Raw genomic sequence first — 15,357 nt, forward strand, 5'->3', positions numbered from 1 at the left:
TTATTCTTCCACTCTACAAGACTCTGGTCCGGCCACATCTGGAGTATGCTGTCCAGTTCTGGGCACCGGTCCTCAGGAAGGATGTGCTGGAACTGGAGAAAGTCCAGTGAAGGGCAACAAAAATAATTAGGGGAATGGAGGACATCAGCTATGAGGAAAGACTACAAGCACTGAACTTATTCTCTCTGGAGAAGAGACGATTGAGGGGGGATATGATATCAATGTACAAATACTGTACTGGCGACCCTAGCATAAGGAACAAACTATTCAGAGAAAGGGAATACAATAAGACACGTGGCCACTCACTAAAACTAGAGGAAAGGTGGTTTAACCTTAAAATACGCAGGGGGTTCTTCACTGTAAGAGCAGTAAGGATGTGGAATTCTCTTCCGCAAACAGTTGTATCAGCAGGGAGTATTGATAGTTTCAAAAAACGATTAGATGGGCACCTTAAAGACCACAACATACAGGGGTTTTCAATGTACGGTTAACAGTAGACACACACACATCATAGGTTGAACTGGATGGACTGATGTCTTTTTTCCACCTCACTAACTATGTAACTATGTAACCTGTTTCACTTCAACCATCAAACAAACATCCTATGTTGAGAGCCACTTTAGCCAAACATTTTTTCGAAAGCATTGGTTAGTGTGGAAGGACTAGAAGCTAGAAGCTCTGGTTTGTGAGATTTTTCCCTGACTTCCTTTTCAAGCTGTTACTTGTCCAGGAAGCAAGGTCAAGTCTCTCCAACAGAAACAACGACAAGAATGAAAACAAAGGTAGTCTACACTTCTAAAAAAAAAAAAACCCCCAAAAAAAAAACTGCCTGTATCCCCATCAGATATATTTCTCCTCACATCATGTGCTAAAAACAAGATAAAAAGCCCTTTGGCTGGAGTTCCAATTTAAAAGCTGAACCGTAAGTATGGTCTGTATTGGTCCAGCTTGGACCTATTCTTTACCTATTCTTTACCTACGGAATCCCTGTGGAAGCTGTAAATCACTGTAGTAGAATGACTAGCAATGGTCTTCCAGGTCCTGTGCCAAGTGGCTGTCCTGCTGCATACTAACCAAAAGGGTTGCTTGCTCGCCATGGTCACCATTAAGAGAATGATGGATAGTGTAGGACCCACTGATAATGGGGTACTTTGACGCAGTAGTGGGCTTGAGCAAGATATGGCCATATGGTGGGACCAAACCCCCATTTTTATTTATGGACTCTCTTCAGATTTGGTAGTAATTTCTTTTGCATTTGCGTGCAATTCTTTTTTAATACACCATTAAGAGAACACTTTAAATTTTTCTCAAAGAATGTAAGGCATTTTCTGAATGGACGAGATGGAGAGGTGGGCGGTGATGTCACAATCTCCACCTTATCCAATCAGAGACTGCTTTGCACTCATTGAGAAAAATAAAAGAAGTTCTCTGAACAGTGCCCATGATCCCCAGTGGTTGGTATGCAGCAGGGCCGCTGGTTGGCATGGATCCCAGAAGATCGCTGCGATCATTGTAGTAGCAGCGACAACTGCAGTGATTTCCAGCTTCCAAAGGTAAGTAATATGTATACTTACATTGGCCAAGCTGGACCAGTGTAACTATGCACGAATATTAATATCTGGAATTCAGCTTTAAAGTCTGACAAACCACGAGGTTCTTTTTTGCATCTATATGTCAACCAAACAATTCCACCGCCTAAAAAAGTTCAGTTTTCCTCCACCGAATATAATGATGCATGCTTTCACAAAATTGCTCACCAGCTCATAGTTAGGGTGACATCTATAAGGAATTAGGACTTACTAATGAAATTTGGGCATTTTGCCACACCGAACCTCAATTTTTCTCTACTTTTAGGACATCATACATTGTAGAAGACATCAAAAAATAGCTCTCAAACTAGTTTTCAAATTAAGTGATGGTTTACAGACAGCAAATCTCAAAGTATATCATCAGTCCTTAGATGTGGTTTGATCATTTTCATTTTTTTCCCTGGTAATCCCACCAATAACAAACAATAGAGTATTATTGTCACCTTAGGAAAGGACTACTGGTCCCAACTACTTCCCTATAACATGGGGGGAAGAAGTGCTCAGAAAACTAAGAAGATAACAGTCCGCTTAGGCAAGAAGACAGAACCTTATCAGCTCACAAGATTTCTGGCAGGATCAACAGGTTTCTTTTGGCACTTCTCAAGCAGATATAAACAAAACATTTTCAATGATATACTTAACAGACCAAAAGAGACCAAATAAGAGAAGCGTATTCTTAGGGTCTACATACTGCACACTTTACATTTGCTGGAGTCTGAGATCTATATATTATATATATATATATATATATATATAGAAATTAGTTTTCGGTTTAAGACCCCTGGCCACCACTGCAAAATACTTTCATAATTTCAGATATAAAAATGAAAAAAAGAAAACCACAACAGAGAAACTGTACTGTATATGCACCAACGATGCAGTTTTATGGCAAAACCAGAAACAAAACAAACACAACAAATATTACTACAAATGGTCAAAAGGATAATAAAACCTTGGACCTAACTCTTCCGTATAGCTGCTCTCCTGATCACTTTAAGCATACATATTATAGACCACACATGGTTCAATACAAGGTTTATATACACTGCTCAAAAAAGTTAAAGGAACACTTTGAAAACACATCAGATCTCAATGGGGAAAAATATCATGCTGGATATCTATTCTGATATGGACTGGGTAATGTGTTAGGGACTATACTGGTATGGACTGGGTAATGTGTTAGGAATGAAAGGATGCCACATAGTTTGATGAAAATGATCAACTTACAGAGGGCTGAATTCAAAGACACCCCGAAAATCAAAGTGAAAAAATGATACAGCAGGCTAGTCCATTTTATCTGAAATGTCATTGCAGCAACTCAAAATGGTACTCAGTAAGTTTGTATAGCCCTCATGTGCTTGTATGCATGCCTGACAACTTCGGGCAATGCTCCTAATGAGACGACAGATGGTGTCCTGGGGTATTTCCTCCCAGATCTGGGCCAGGGCATCACTGAGCTCCTGAACAGACTGAGGTGCAACCTGGTGGTGTCGGATGGACCAAAACATAATGTGCCAGAGGTGTTCTATTAGATTTAGGTCAGGCGAGCGTGGGGGCCATTCAATGCTATCAATTCCTTCATTCTGCATGAACTGACTGCATACTCTTGTCACATGAGGCCGGGCATTGTCATGCACCAGGAGAATCCCAGGACCCACTGCACCAGCATATGGTCTGAAAATGGGTCCAAGAATTTCATCCTGATACCAAATGGCATTCAGGGTGCCATTGTCTAGCCTGTAAATGTCTGTGCGTCCCTCCATGGATATCCCTCCCCAGACCATCACTGACCCACCACCAAACCGGTCATGCTAAACGATTTAACAGGCAACATAACGTTCTCCATGGCTTCTCCAGACCCTTTCATGTCTGCCACATGTGCTCAGGGTGAACCTTCTTTCATCTGTGAAAAGCACAGGGTGCCAGCGGCAGACCTGTCAATTCTGGTGTTCAATGGCAAATGCCAATGAAGCTCCACAGTGCCAGGCAGTGAGCACAGGGCTAACTAGAGGACGTGGGGCCCTCAGGCCACCCTCATGAAGTCTGTTTCTGATTGTTTGGTCAGAGACATTCACACCAGTGTCCTGCTGGAGGTAATTTTGTAGGGCTCTGGCAGTGCTCGTCCTGTCACTCCATGCACAAAGTAGCAGATACCGGTCCTGTTGATGGGTTAAGGACCTTCTATGGCCCTGTCCAGCTCTACAAGAGTAACTGTCTGTCTCCTGGATTCTCCTCCATGCTCTTGAGACTGTGCTGGGAGACACAGCAAACCTTCTAGCAATGGCATGTATTGATGTGCCATCCTGGAGGAGTTGGACTGCCTGTGAAACCTTTATAGGGTCCAGGTATCGTCTCATGCTACCAGTAGTGACATTGACCCTAGCCAAATGCAAAACTCGTGAAAAACAGTCAGAAAAGATGAGTAGGGGAAAAAATGTAATTGGCCCCCACCTGTAAAACCATTCCTGTTTTTTAGGTTGTCTCATTGTTGCCCATCTAGTGCATCTGTTCATTTCTTTAACACCAAAGCAGCTGAAACTGATTAACAACCCCCTCTGCTACTTAACTGACGAGATCACTATCCAAGGGGTTTCCTTGACTTGATCCTATAAGTGTCCCTTTAATTTTTTTGAGCAGTGTACATGGTTCCAAAGACATCAGCCTGCCCTCTCCTGTGCTCTGTCCCCGGTTGTCCCTGGAGCATAACGCAACACAATTCTCTCTTCTTCCAAAAAACTCTTTTTGCAAGCAAATATTTTGTACCACTGCCCACTGCAAATGCCCAGTAAAGCGCGGTTGTAAGAGTGAAGTCTGGTGGTGCAAATCCATTGCGTATGCATGGAAACTGCATTATCACAGTCATATTTATCAATAAAGGAGGCAGGGGAAGCTTCCATGAATATTGCACAAGTGGCTGCAAAGAAGCAAGGATGGCAGGTCTGGCATCGGGTGAACAGGGAAAAAGGGAAAACTCAGGGGTAGGTTTGCCATAATATCATGTCATTGAAGAAACCATAGCAATCTTCCTGGAAAATCTACTCCCACTGAATAAATCATCTTCAGAGTTGGCATTGCCATCAGTCTCCATTATCGGTCTGGAGGCATATAAAAGGTTCCATACCTAGCCGTAAATGACTAAGGGGGGTGAATGTTCTCCAATGTCTATAGAAGCTATTACACGAATGGAGAAGCAGTGACCCAAAGTTACTGTTCAGTAGTGGTAATCAGATCCAGCATGTCATGTTTCAATATGGCTGCCTCCTTTGAAGGTTTGGAGAATGTGAATACCAGCTGCTAAGATATAATAAATTAAAGAAAACCTGAGTGAAACATGGACGCCGCCATTGATCGCCTACTCCTAAAAAGTTCTAGCTGCTTGGCAGTTATGTTGACCATTTAATTTAAATACTTTCTTGTTGAATTGGAAAATGTACACAAATCTGGACTTCTGCCTTTCTTGCTGTATGCTTATTCCTGGTCAGTAACTTTGACATTATTGAAGCCAATGACAGACAGTAAACTAGCATCTTGAACTATACTCATGGCGCCCACCAGCAGTCCAATGGAGAATTACTAACACCAGAGGAATGAAATGTGCCAAGTCATGAATGAGCACTAGAAAGAGAACCCTGTGGGGATGTTTTTGGTGGAAAAGCTGTGCAGTGCTGGGCAGGGCTACACAATGAAGATCTTTGAATCTAAAAGGTTAGGTATGTAACAAGGCGAGTTGAACTCAGGGGGGTACTAAAGGTACAGTTGACATTTAAGCTGATCTTATTTTAAAATACATCTAAAGTCAAAACTTTTTATTTTTTTTTAGCTTTGGACAGAATGAAGAGGGATTAGAATATCTGAGAGAGAGGCAGGAGGGAGTAGTTTCTTGCACGGTGGTATTATTGGCACAAGTTTGTTTACTCTGAGGAATACAAAACGATTATGTCGTGAAATGACTTTTGCCCAGGGGCACTGATAGGCCCCAAGAAGCTCTGGGATTACAATGGCCCGGCAGTTGGGCCCCTCACCTCTTTTGCTGTTCCAATGGCCATATCCCCCCCCTTTTTTTTTTTCTTTTTCTCTCTCGCTCTCTTCTTCTTTCTTTTTCTCCTTCTTCTTTCCCTTTCTGGGCTAAAAACACTTGAAAATGCTTTCTGGTATGCTTACTTTTTGGAGTGGAAATACTTTGCATGTGCACGTGACTGCCCACGTGAGCAGGGGTTCATTGCCTCTGTATACTGGCCAGGAGACAGATGCCGGTGGAGGCCGTGGCCCTACATGGGGACTCATGAGTCTTTCTACCTTTGTACATTACATAGCAAGGAATGTTGCTATACTTGCCTAAGTATCACATGTTTTGCTTGTGATCGGTTGGGGGGGGGGGTCTACGTGGGTCAATATTGATCGGCCCCTGTAGGTGTACCTTCAGATGAATAACATATCTATCTGAAATGTGTTCTATGATGCTATGTTATCTTATAGTTGATGTATTTTTTGTCATACATTTAGATAAAGAATTTACAAAAAAAAAAAAATGAATATCTGCCAGGTTTTTGTTTTGCTGTCTGTGTCCTCTTTAAGGAGATTCACCCTCTCTATGTGCTCCGTTTACTGTTATTATTGAAAGCGAAAGTAAAAGCAATTCCCAAATTTTGGGTTGTTGTCTGAAAAGTATTAGAGAGAAAACTTTCCAATGGGGACACTAGTACTGGTGACCTGGGGGTACGCAAGAAATTCCTTTAATTTGAAGGGATTTCCTCTTACTTCCTGTTTGGCTATGGGACAGGAAGTGAAGGAAAATCTCTGCAGTGAAACAGATAACTAAATAAAAATCTGACAGGGGTTATATTCCTTTTTTTTAAAAACCCCAAAGCTAGAATCCTAGGAGTGTGGTGTGGTAAACCGATGCCTGTGCCCTGTTTTATCAGGGGAGGCGCTTCCAAAATATGTATGCACAAAAACAACCACTAAAAGGAAAAAGGCACCTACAAGGGCTAACGGTAAGTGGTTATATTCCTCCCTTACTCTATCCAAAATGAAAAAAACGCCCATAGTGCTACTTTAACTTTAAGTAATTGCAGTGACGGTGTTCACCATCACTGGGAGTGAGGGACAGATACTTGGGGGACACTGAGAGAATGGTTTGGATGGCTTCAGATGGGAGAGTGATAATTATCAACAATATATCTCAAGAACTATGAAGATTTAATCCCACTTTACACTGTGAGACCTAGACTGTTGTAGACCATTGCCATGAAGTCTGTGACTCCTAAATAATGTGTATTCCATGTACTTAGGAGATGGACAGACTGATACTGGGGTCTCTTGCCATTGTCGGTATAATAAGGTGTTGTGTTTTTATAATTAGGATAATGTGTAATTTTGTATTTTGTTTTAGCTTTGTTGCCGGGCAGTCTTGTCATCCCAGCTGGTTTAAGTGTACTGAGTTAATAATCATGTGAATGATAACCTTGTCTAGATGGGATTAGCCATGAGTCAGCTGTACCTCGTTATCTAACCATTGTGTGCTGTTTTGGGTAAATATTCGGGTCATGTTTCATGTAGTGACTGACATAATTCTCAAGTGTATAAAAGTCTGTTTCTTGTTCAATAAAGAGTTAGTTGATGTTTTCAGACACATACAAGCTAAGTTCAGGCAAGTTTTGTATGTAAGGCAGCTGGAATATCTATCTATGTTCAGACTGGAGGAAGCCGTATACTGACAGAAGACCAGAAGTACAGTGTGGGTCGGAGGTTCCCTTACAATCGTACATCGTCCTAAAGGAAGGGGAGTTATGGATGTGAGAGGGACAGGGTTTCAAAGGCAATAGTATATAGAGATTGACTGGATAAGAAGAAGTAAATTAATATTACTCTAACCACAAACCCAAACCCAGAAAAAATAAGTAATTCTTCTTACCTGTCGTTGTCCAAAAGTTCTTCGGGGAAGCTTCCTGTGGACAGTCGCTGCATGGCCTGAGGTTCCTGAAGGTCATTTTGTTGGTTGTTTTCAAAGTGTAGGATAATGTTCCTTACATTACCAGGTTTTACTGAGAAAAGATGAAGGATTGAGGCATGAAACTAAAAAAAACTCCAAAACCAATCTAGCCAGTTACCACTTGTATGGCCTTTGGCAGGAAGTGAGGTCATCGTACAGGAAGAGACACGTAGGAGGAAAGCAGAAACAATGCAGAGAGAGAACATCCAGAGTCTAGTAGATTAGCAGAGTTTATATGAGAGAAGGCACAGTTTCTGCAGAGAAGAATTGTATTAGTGCAATTAGGTCAAAAGCTGAAGAGATTATAAACCAATTGCGGTTGAGTCACATGAAGACATTAAATTAGCTGGCAGTGTGATTGATGTTAGTGACTTAACTGGCCTTATCACAAGACTGCTGCATCTTCTATGGTTATATTAATTTTGCTTTGACGCAGCTCTAAGATTTACTGAATTATAGAAGTTTTCTCGTAAAGTTTAAATTTTAAGCCCAACACTAGCCAACGTTTCATTTTAAATAGAGCTGGGAAAGAACTCCTGTCCTGGTTTTATTGCTGTTCATGTCCTTCTTGGGGAGATACTTTTGAATGACGTTATCTCCATAGTGAACATTTCTCTTCACTTTCCGTTCGGTCTGACCGGAAGTGAGGTGAAATCTCACTCAATGGGGGGGGGGGGGGGGTTGTTGTGGACACCAGGCAGCAATACCATTCTACCAAGGGTTCTAAAGATCATACCTTTAGTAGAAAATTTGTTTTTGCTGTTGAGGGGGGCAAAGGAGGGGGCCAAGGAGGGGAAAATTTTCTTTACTTCCTGTTTTTACACCCATCAAATAGATATTTCCTTTAATATTTATTCACATGATACTTCAATCAAAATAAAGGGGACTTTGTATATAACTCCGATGGTAACTCAATGTTACTTAGAAGTAATAAAATATTACTTTTGTTCAAATACGATAAAAAAAAACTACCCACAAGTGGGCATCAAAACATTAGCTAAGGTATTACTCATGATATGGTGCAAATAGAAGACCACAGAAGATAATACAATGTTAATGCAAAATGAGAACCAAGGTCTACGCATTTCGCAGAAGAAACCTGCTTCTTTAGGAGCCTTCTGGCCTCAGATGTGTAGCTATCCTTATATTTTCTATTTTCAGAGCTCTGAGGAAGAGGCTAAGCCTCGAAACACTTCAGCCGTCATCTGAACAGGACTATGGGCATGGACTATTCCTGACACTCAAGCGATTGAGTCTGATATGATCATTTTTAACTTCTGTTTGTGAGTAGCCATTTTTATGATTTATTAATAAAGCCATACTATTGAGGATAATGCGCTAGGTTGGCGCGCCCTTCTTTGTTTTCTTGTGTCCATCCATCTATGGGCAGGCCAATTGCACCCTAGTCAATCCATCAATCAACAGCTATAGCCATTGTGTTCTATCCGCTGAAAATATCACCTGTATAAAAACAAACATGTTATACTCACCTGCTCTGTGCAGTGGTTTTGCACAGAGAAGCACAGATCCTCCTCTGCTCTGGTCCTTCTTTGGTGCTCCTGGCCCCTTCTGCCGAGTGCCCCCACAGTAATCAGTTTGCTATGGGGAGACCTGAGCCAAGCCACTGCACCGTGTGTCTATTCAGACACGGAGCCGTGGCTAGGCCACTCCCCCTATTTCTCCTCATTGGCTCACTGACTTTGATTGACAGCAGCGGGAGCCAATGTCGCTACACTGCTGTCTCAGCCAATGAGGAGGGAGAGTCTCGGGTAGATGAGTCTCTCCTGCAACATCGCTGGATGGAGATGGACTCAGGTAAGTATTAAGGGAGCTAGGGGGGAGCTGCACACAGGTTTTTTATCTCAATGCATTAAGATTAAAAAAGAAAAAACTACTGCCTTTAGAACCACTTCAAGTTGGCCATAGAAGGATCGTGCCTTGGCCAGTCCAGCAAGGACTGGCCAAGATTCGATCCATCTATGGGCAAGGTGATTGAACCAAAGTCGATCCATCAATTAAACTTGGTTACAACAAGCCTGTTGGATATTTAGCATTTGGTTAAAGCCGGTGGCCATAGCCGCTAGGAGAAATCATCTGGCAGACCACGTATTCTGCCAGTTAGGAAGACTCCCTGCACCCCACTGGCAGAACACAAGGATCAGAACATTCAGGGCTATGTGAGATGATTACGGCCACACACACCTACACAGGTTGAACTGGATGGACTATTGTCTTTATTCAACCTCAACTACTATGTAACTATGTAATATGTAACACAATAGCTCAGCGGGAGGCATTTGACCCAGTGGTGGAAGTAAAAAAACGGATTAATCTATGGTTTGCCTTATGCCACCTTGCTTCTGGATTTTCAAACCGATATAAGCCAGTGCTGGGGTTTGAGCTTTAATTTACACCCAAGACAGAAACGTCACCTTTAAATAAAGCCTTCAACAACCAATGCTTGTGAAAACAATTTGCTGCAAAAGTTCCTCCATTGGCTAATTTTGCAAGTGGATCTTTTTCAAAGGTCTTGCAATACTAAAAAAAAAAACACTTGGTACTGGTAACTACAATTGGACTGTAAGCTCCTCAGCCAGCAGACATTGCCATTAAAGTGGAATTTCAGCCAACATGATTTTGCTCCGTTTTGGCTAGAGTAGGGAAGGGTTGGCTTGTGTAGAGAAGGGTTCAATACTAAGCATTCCTTGACTGGAACAGATGGCGGTTGCGACATCACCATCCAGCCTCTCCACCTGGTCCAATCAGAACGCGCTTTGCATTCACTTAGAAAATGCAAAGCAATCTTTGAATGATGCCCATGCCAATCAGCCAACCTTTGTATTTACAACGCAGCAGGGCAGCCACTCAGAACCCAAGTGGTATCAAATACAGTGATTTTTTCATTCTAGAGGTATCCCACCGGTATGGTATATGCATAATTACATATGACCAAGCGGGTAAAAATACCCATGCATTGAATTCTTCTTAAATTATAAATTTAATGGTGTCCTTGCCCCGACTTTGGAGATTTCCCTTCACTTTCTGCCTCGTAAGTGATCACTCGGAAAGAATGTGAAGGGATCTACGCAATGGGGACATTGACAGACAGCAGTAAAAATTTGACAGATAGGTTCCAACCCTTCCACACTCTAACCAGAGCTAAAAACAGAAAGTTTTGTCTGGTATTCCACTCTACATATCATACAATAAAACATAATACCAGAAAGAAGTCTAAGTGGGTAAAAGAGTTAGAGCAATTTACAAGAGGCAACCAATTGGGACAAATACATTAGAGTCAGGAGTAGTGGAGGAAGACTCCATGAAAGGTAGAAAAATTGCTTAAGGTGAGAGATTGAGATGAGGCTTTACCTTCACCGGGGGACAAGGGGACATGAAATGCTATAAGGGAAAAAAATTCGGAATTAACTCTTAATTAATAAAGTGATCAGTGGAGGAATTAGAGCATAGAGCCTTTAATAAGTGGGGGGGGGGGGGGGGGGTGAGATAATTAAAGGGAAAATTAAGAACATAGTGACATACATGAGTGTAACACAGACAGCAATGTTGAATACATGCAATGGATACATTATTGGAATATTCTGTGATATGTGGACACATAAGAAGAGTGGTAACATTTTAAAACCTGAACCACCAATAGACTCTGTCCCACTGCCCCTCCTCCTGCCTATACTTTAAATTACCACTATGGAACATTATCACACTGTTTTGGCATCAAAAAGCCCCAGTTGACACTTTCTGGTGTATTTATAAAGGATTTGCAGAGCTATTATTCCTAAAATACCGCATGTAAATTTGTTCTCTGCGATTAAGGGGGAAATTAAAAGTTGTTAGGCTATTTTCTCCAAAGATTGAATGTTCTTTATAGAGTGCAATAGGAAAATACTGCATTATGGCCACTAGATGGCGCTGACAATCAAAGTAAATATGTATGTCCTATGATCAGAAACAAAAGATGAGGGCCCAAGGGACTTTAACGAGACATACACAAAGTTGTAAAATTACATTAGTTTATTGTAAAAATTAATAAAAAATACATAATGTTACACACAACAAAGATGATCATCAACAAAAAACATTAAACATTTCCATTGCATATGTATACTTATAAGTCTGAGCATCAACAGTATCAGTAGTCTGTGCTAGATGAATCTCGACGCGTTTCACGAAGACACAATTTTGCTTCATCAGGACAGAAGCACAGATATCTTAAGATGTAACAGTGGCCTGTAAATTAAAGATACTAAAGGTCCACTTGTCCGGACCCTGCTGTTTTCACATGTCCACATATCCAGACTATCAAGGGAAAATGCGTTGAAGCCGAAAAAAACGCTAAATCCCTCCCAAAAAGGAAGGAAAAAATTGTGCTTTTCAGTCTCTCCGGGAGTTGGGGGGAGAGGGATACCGGGCCAACAGGACACACAGAGCAGGCAACCCTCCAGATAGCAAGGCCAAAAGATGGAAAAGGGCCTAAACTTCAACTGTCTGGCAGCGCCGATTCCATAGATAGACGCTGCCAGACAGTTGAGGTTTAGGCCCTTTTCCATCTTTTGGCCTTGCTATCTGGAGGGTCGCCTGCTCTGTGTGTCCTGTTGGCCCGGTATCCCTCTCCCCCCAACTCCCGGAGAGACTGAAAAGCATAATTTTTTCCCTCCTTTTTGGGAGGGATTTAGCGTTTTTTTCTGCTTCAACTAATTTTCCCTTGATAGTCTGGATATGTGGACACAGCAGGGTCCGGACAAGTGGACCTTGAGTATCTTCAATTTACAGGCCACTGTTACATCTTAAGATATCTGTGCTTCTCTCCTGATGAAGCAAAATTGTGTCTTCGTGAAACGCGTCGAGATTCATCTAGCACAGACTACAGATACTGTTGCTCAGACTTATAAGTATACATACGCAATGGAAATGTTTAATGTTTTTTGCTGATGATCATTTTTGTTGTGTGTAACATTATGTATTTTTTATTCATTTTTACAATTAATGTGATTTTACCATTTTGTGTATGTCTCGTTAAAGTCCCTTGGGCCCTCAACTTTTGTTTCTATGCAATATTTTTGGGACATGCATGGTTTCCACACATGTAAACTCAGCCCTTCTCTATGTCCTATTATCATCAGCTCCTTCTAGTGGCCATAATGTGGTATTTTCCTCATTCCGTCTATTCTGTATAAATGAAGAACATTTAACCTAGAGAGAAAATTAACTAATAACACAAATGTGGTTTCATAGGACAAACAGCTCTGAAAATTTAAGGGAATTAAATCAACTGATGCTTTCTTATATCTTTTGGGAACCCCATTAGCCAGATCTCTGTTCTCAATTCCCAGGTCTGCACATCTGTTCAGGCAATATATTGGAACATTTTACGTCTTCCTGCTGGATTTTTTTTGTATTATAGAGCAGTGGTTGTCCACTTATGAGCTAAAGGAGGCCTCAAATGCAGCCCCTGACAGCACCCTAGTGTTCAATATATGTAATGCTTGAGTGGACTGTAATGCCTCATTTCCACTGAGCGGTACGGTTCGGTACAATTCAGTACAGTTAGGAACGGTCCACCTTGATCAGGCTTGCGTTTCCACTGCCAACAGAACCTCAGCTCAACAGTGTAGCTCCACCCTGTTGGTACAGTACTAATGTGCTTGGTACCCCAATGAAAGGGTCCCAAAAAAGTGGTGGTATGGTACGGTTCGGAATTAGGGTATCACTCACAACTTTTGACAATGGAAACGGCAAAAATTGCGTACCAAACCGAACCGTACAGCTCAGTGGAAACGAGGCATAAGAAACTGCAGAGCTGATAGAGGAAATTAGGGTCAGAGAGGGCGGACAGGATACATTTTGGCTGGGAATATGCTGCAGAAGACAATACGAAATCGTGAACATGTTACATGAGGCTGGTAGAGATCAATGCTGTTACCCTAATCGATGTTCCTACTACAGACTGTTGAGGTCTGAGGACTGCACAACACACACCAATGGGCCGAATGTGGCCCTCACAGGTTGGACACCAAGGTTATAGAGAATAAACCCGGAGAAGGCTAGAAGAGATCAATGCTGTTACCCTAATCAATGTTCCCACTACAGACTGTTGAGGTCTGCACAACGCAACACACACCAATGGGCCTAATGTGGCCCTCAGACCACAGGTTGGACACCAAGGTTATAGAGAATAAACCTGGAGGAGGCTAGTAGAGATCAATGCTGTTACCCTAATCGATGTTCCCACTACAGACTGTTGAGGTCTGAGGACTGCACAACACACAGCAATGGGCCAAATGTGGCCCTCAGGATACAGGTTGGACACCAAGGTTATAGAGAATAAACCCGGAGGAGGCTAGTAGAGATCAATGCTGTTACCCTAATCAATGTTCCCACTACAGACTGTTGAGGTCTGAGGACTGCACAACACACATCAATGGGCGGAATGTGGCCCTCAGACCACAGGTTGGACACCAAGGTTATAGAGAATAAACCCGGAGAAGGCTAGTAGAGATCAATGCTGTTACCCTAATCAATGTTCCCACAACAGACTGTTGAGGTCTGAGGACTGCACAACACACATCAATGGGCCGAATGTGGCCCTCAGACCACAGATTGGACACCAAGGTTATAGAGAATAAACCTGGAGGAGGCTAGTAGAGATCAATGCTGTTACCCTAATCAATGTTCCCACTACAGACTGTTGAGGTCTGAAGACTGCACAACACACACCAATGGGCTGAATGTGGCCCTCAGACCAGAGGTTGGACACCAAGGTTATAGAGAATAAACCCAGAGGAGGCTAGTAGAGATCAATGCTGTTACCCTAATCAATGTTCCCACTACAGACTGTTGAGGTCTGAGGACTGCACGGCACACACCAATGGGCCAAATGTTGCCCTCAGACCACAGGTTGGACACCAAGATTATAGAGAATAAACCCAGAGAAGGCTAGTAGAGATCAATGCTGTTACCCTAATCGATGTTCCCACTACAGACTGTTGAGGTCTGAGGACTGCACAAAACACACCAATGGGCCGAATGTGGCCCTCAGACCACAGATTGGACACCAAGGTTATAGAGAATAAACCCAGAGGAGATGGAAGAAGTATGGACGGAACACCCAAGACTCCCAGTTGAATGAATAACAAAATTGGGAATTATGGCACGAAGATCTCATTGTTAAGAGTAACAAAAAAACCCAAAGGCTGACTCAGCCCACCATGCTCTACCTAGAGCTAAAAGATTACTTTTTGGTGAATTAATCAAAGCAGACACTATGGTGTAGAAGTCATAAAAAACCCCAAAAACAACTGGCCACCCTTTCATATATGAGTGCTGCTTCCCATAATCCCATACTTACTGCTTTGAGAAGTCTTAGGTTTGGCAATATATTTAAGGATGGGATTTCGCTTCTTGTCATCTGCCGAATCGCGGTCTTTCTCTTTCTTTGCGTTGCTGATCTGTGAACAAAAAAAGACCGAGGGTAAGCTATAGTTACATGTAAGGAATAAAATGTACTAGGAAACCATAAAAAAGAACTCTATTCGGAAAGACCTGCAAAAAGACGAGGAGGACTAAGAATATCAGAAGAGCATAATTTGGATATTCAGAGTGCATTTTGCTTTCCTTTGGATGAGGACGTGAAAACGTGTGTGATCACCGTATAATGGGTTCACAAGACATTCTCTGAAGAACATGAAGGCATTGCTGTTGGACAAGATACACATCTTCTATATCCAATGATATTATTACTCTGTATCCAAAGAGTGATAC

At 42.1% G+C, this 15,357-nt stretch overlaps 1 protein-coding gene across 1 annotated transcript in view; it reads right to left on the bottom strand.

Annotated features, from left to right (window-relative positions):
- Positions 1-15,357, bottom strand: part of ARHGEF11 (Rho guanine nucleotide exchange factor 11) — a 375,726-nt gene that overhangs the window by 92,622 nt on the left and 267,747 nt on the right. Inside the window, exons 22-23 of the mRNA XM_082275008.1 lie at positions 14,945-15,044; positions 7,504-7,633 (exon numbers count right to left, since the gene is read on the bottom strand). Coding sequence (XP_082131134.1) covers positions 7,504-7,633; positions 14,945-15,044 — 230 coding nt within the window. The remainder of the gene's footprint in view (positions 1-7,503; positions 7,634-14,944; positions 15,045-15,357) is intronic.

This window comes from Pelophylax lessonae (genome assembly GCF_965119305.1).
Source record: "Pelophylax lessonae genome assembly, chromosome: 13".
Lineage (NCBI taxonomy): Eukaryota > Metazoa > Chordata > Amphibia > Anura > Ranidae > Pelophylax > Pelophylax lessonae.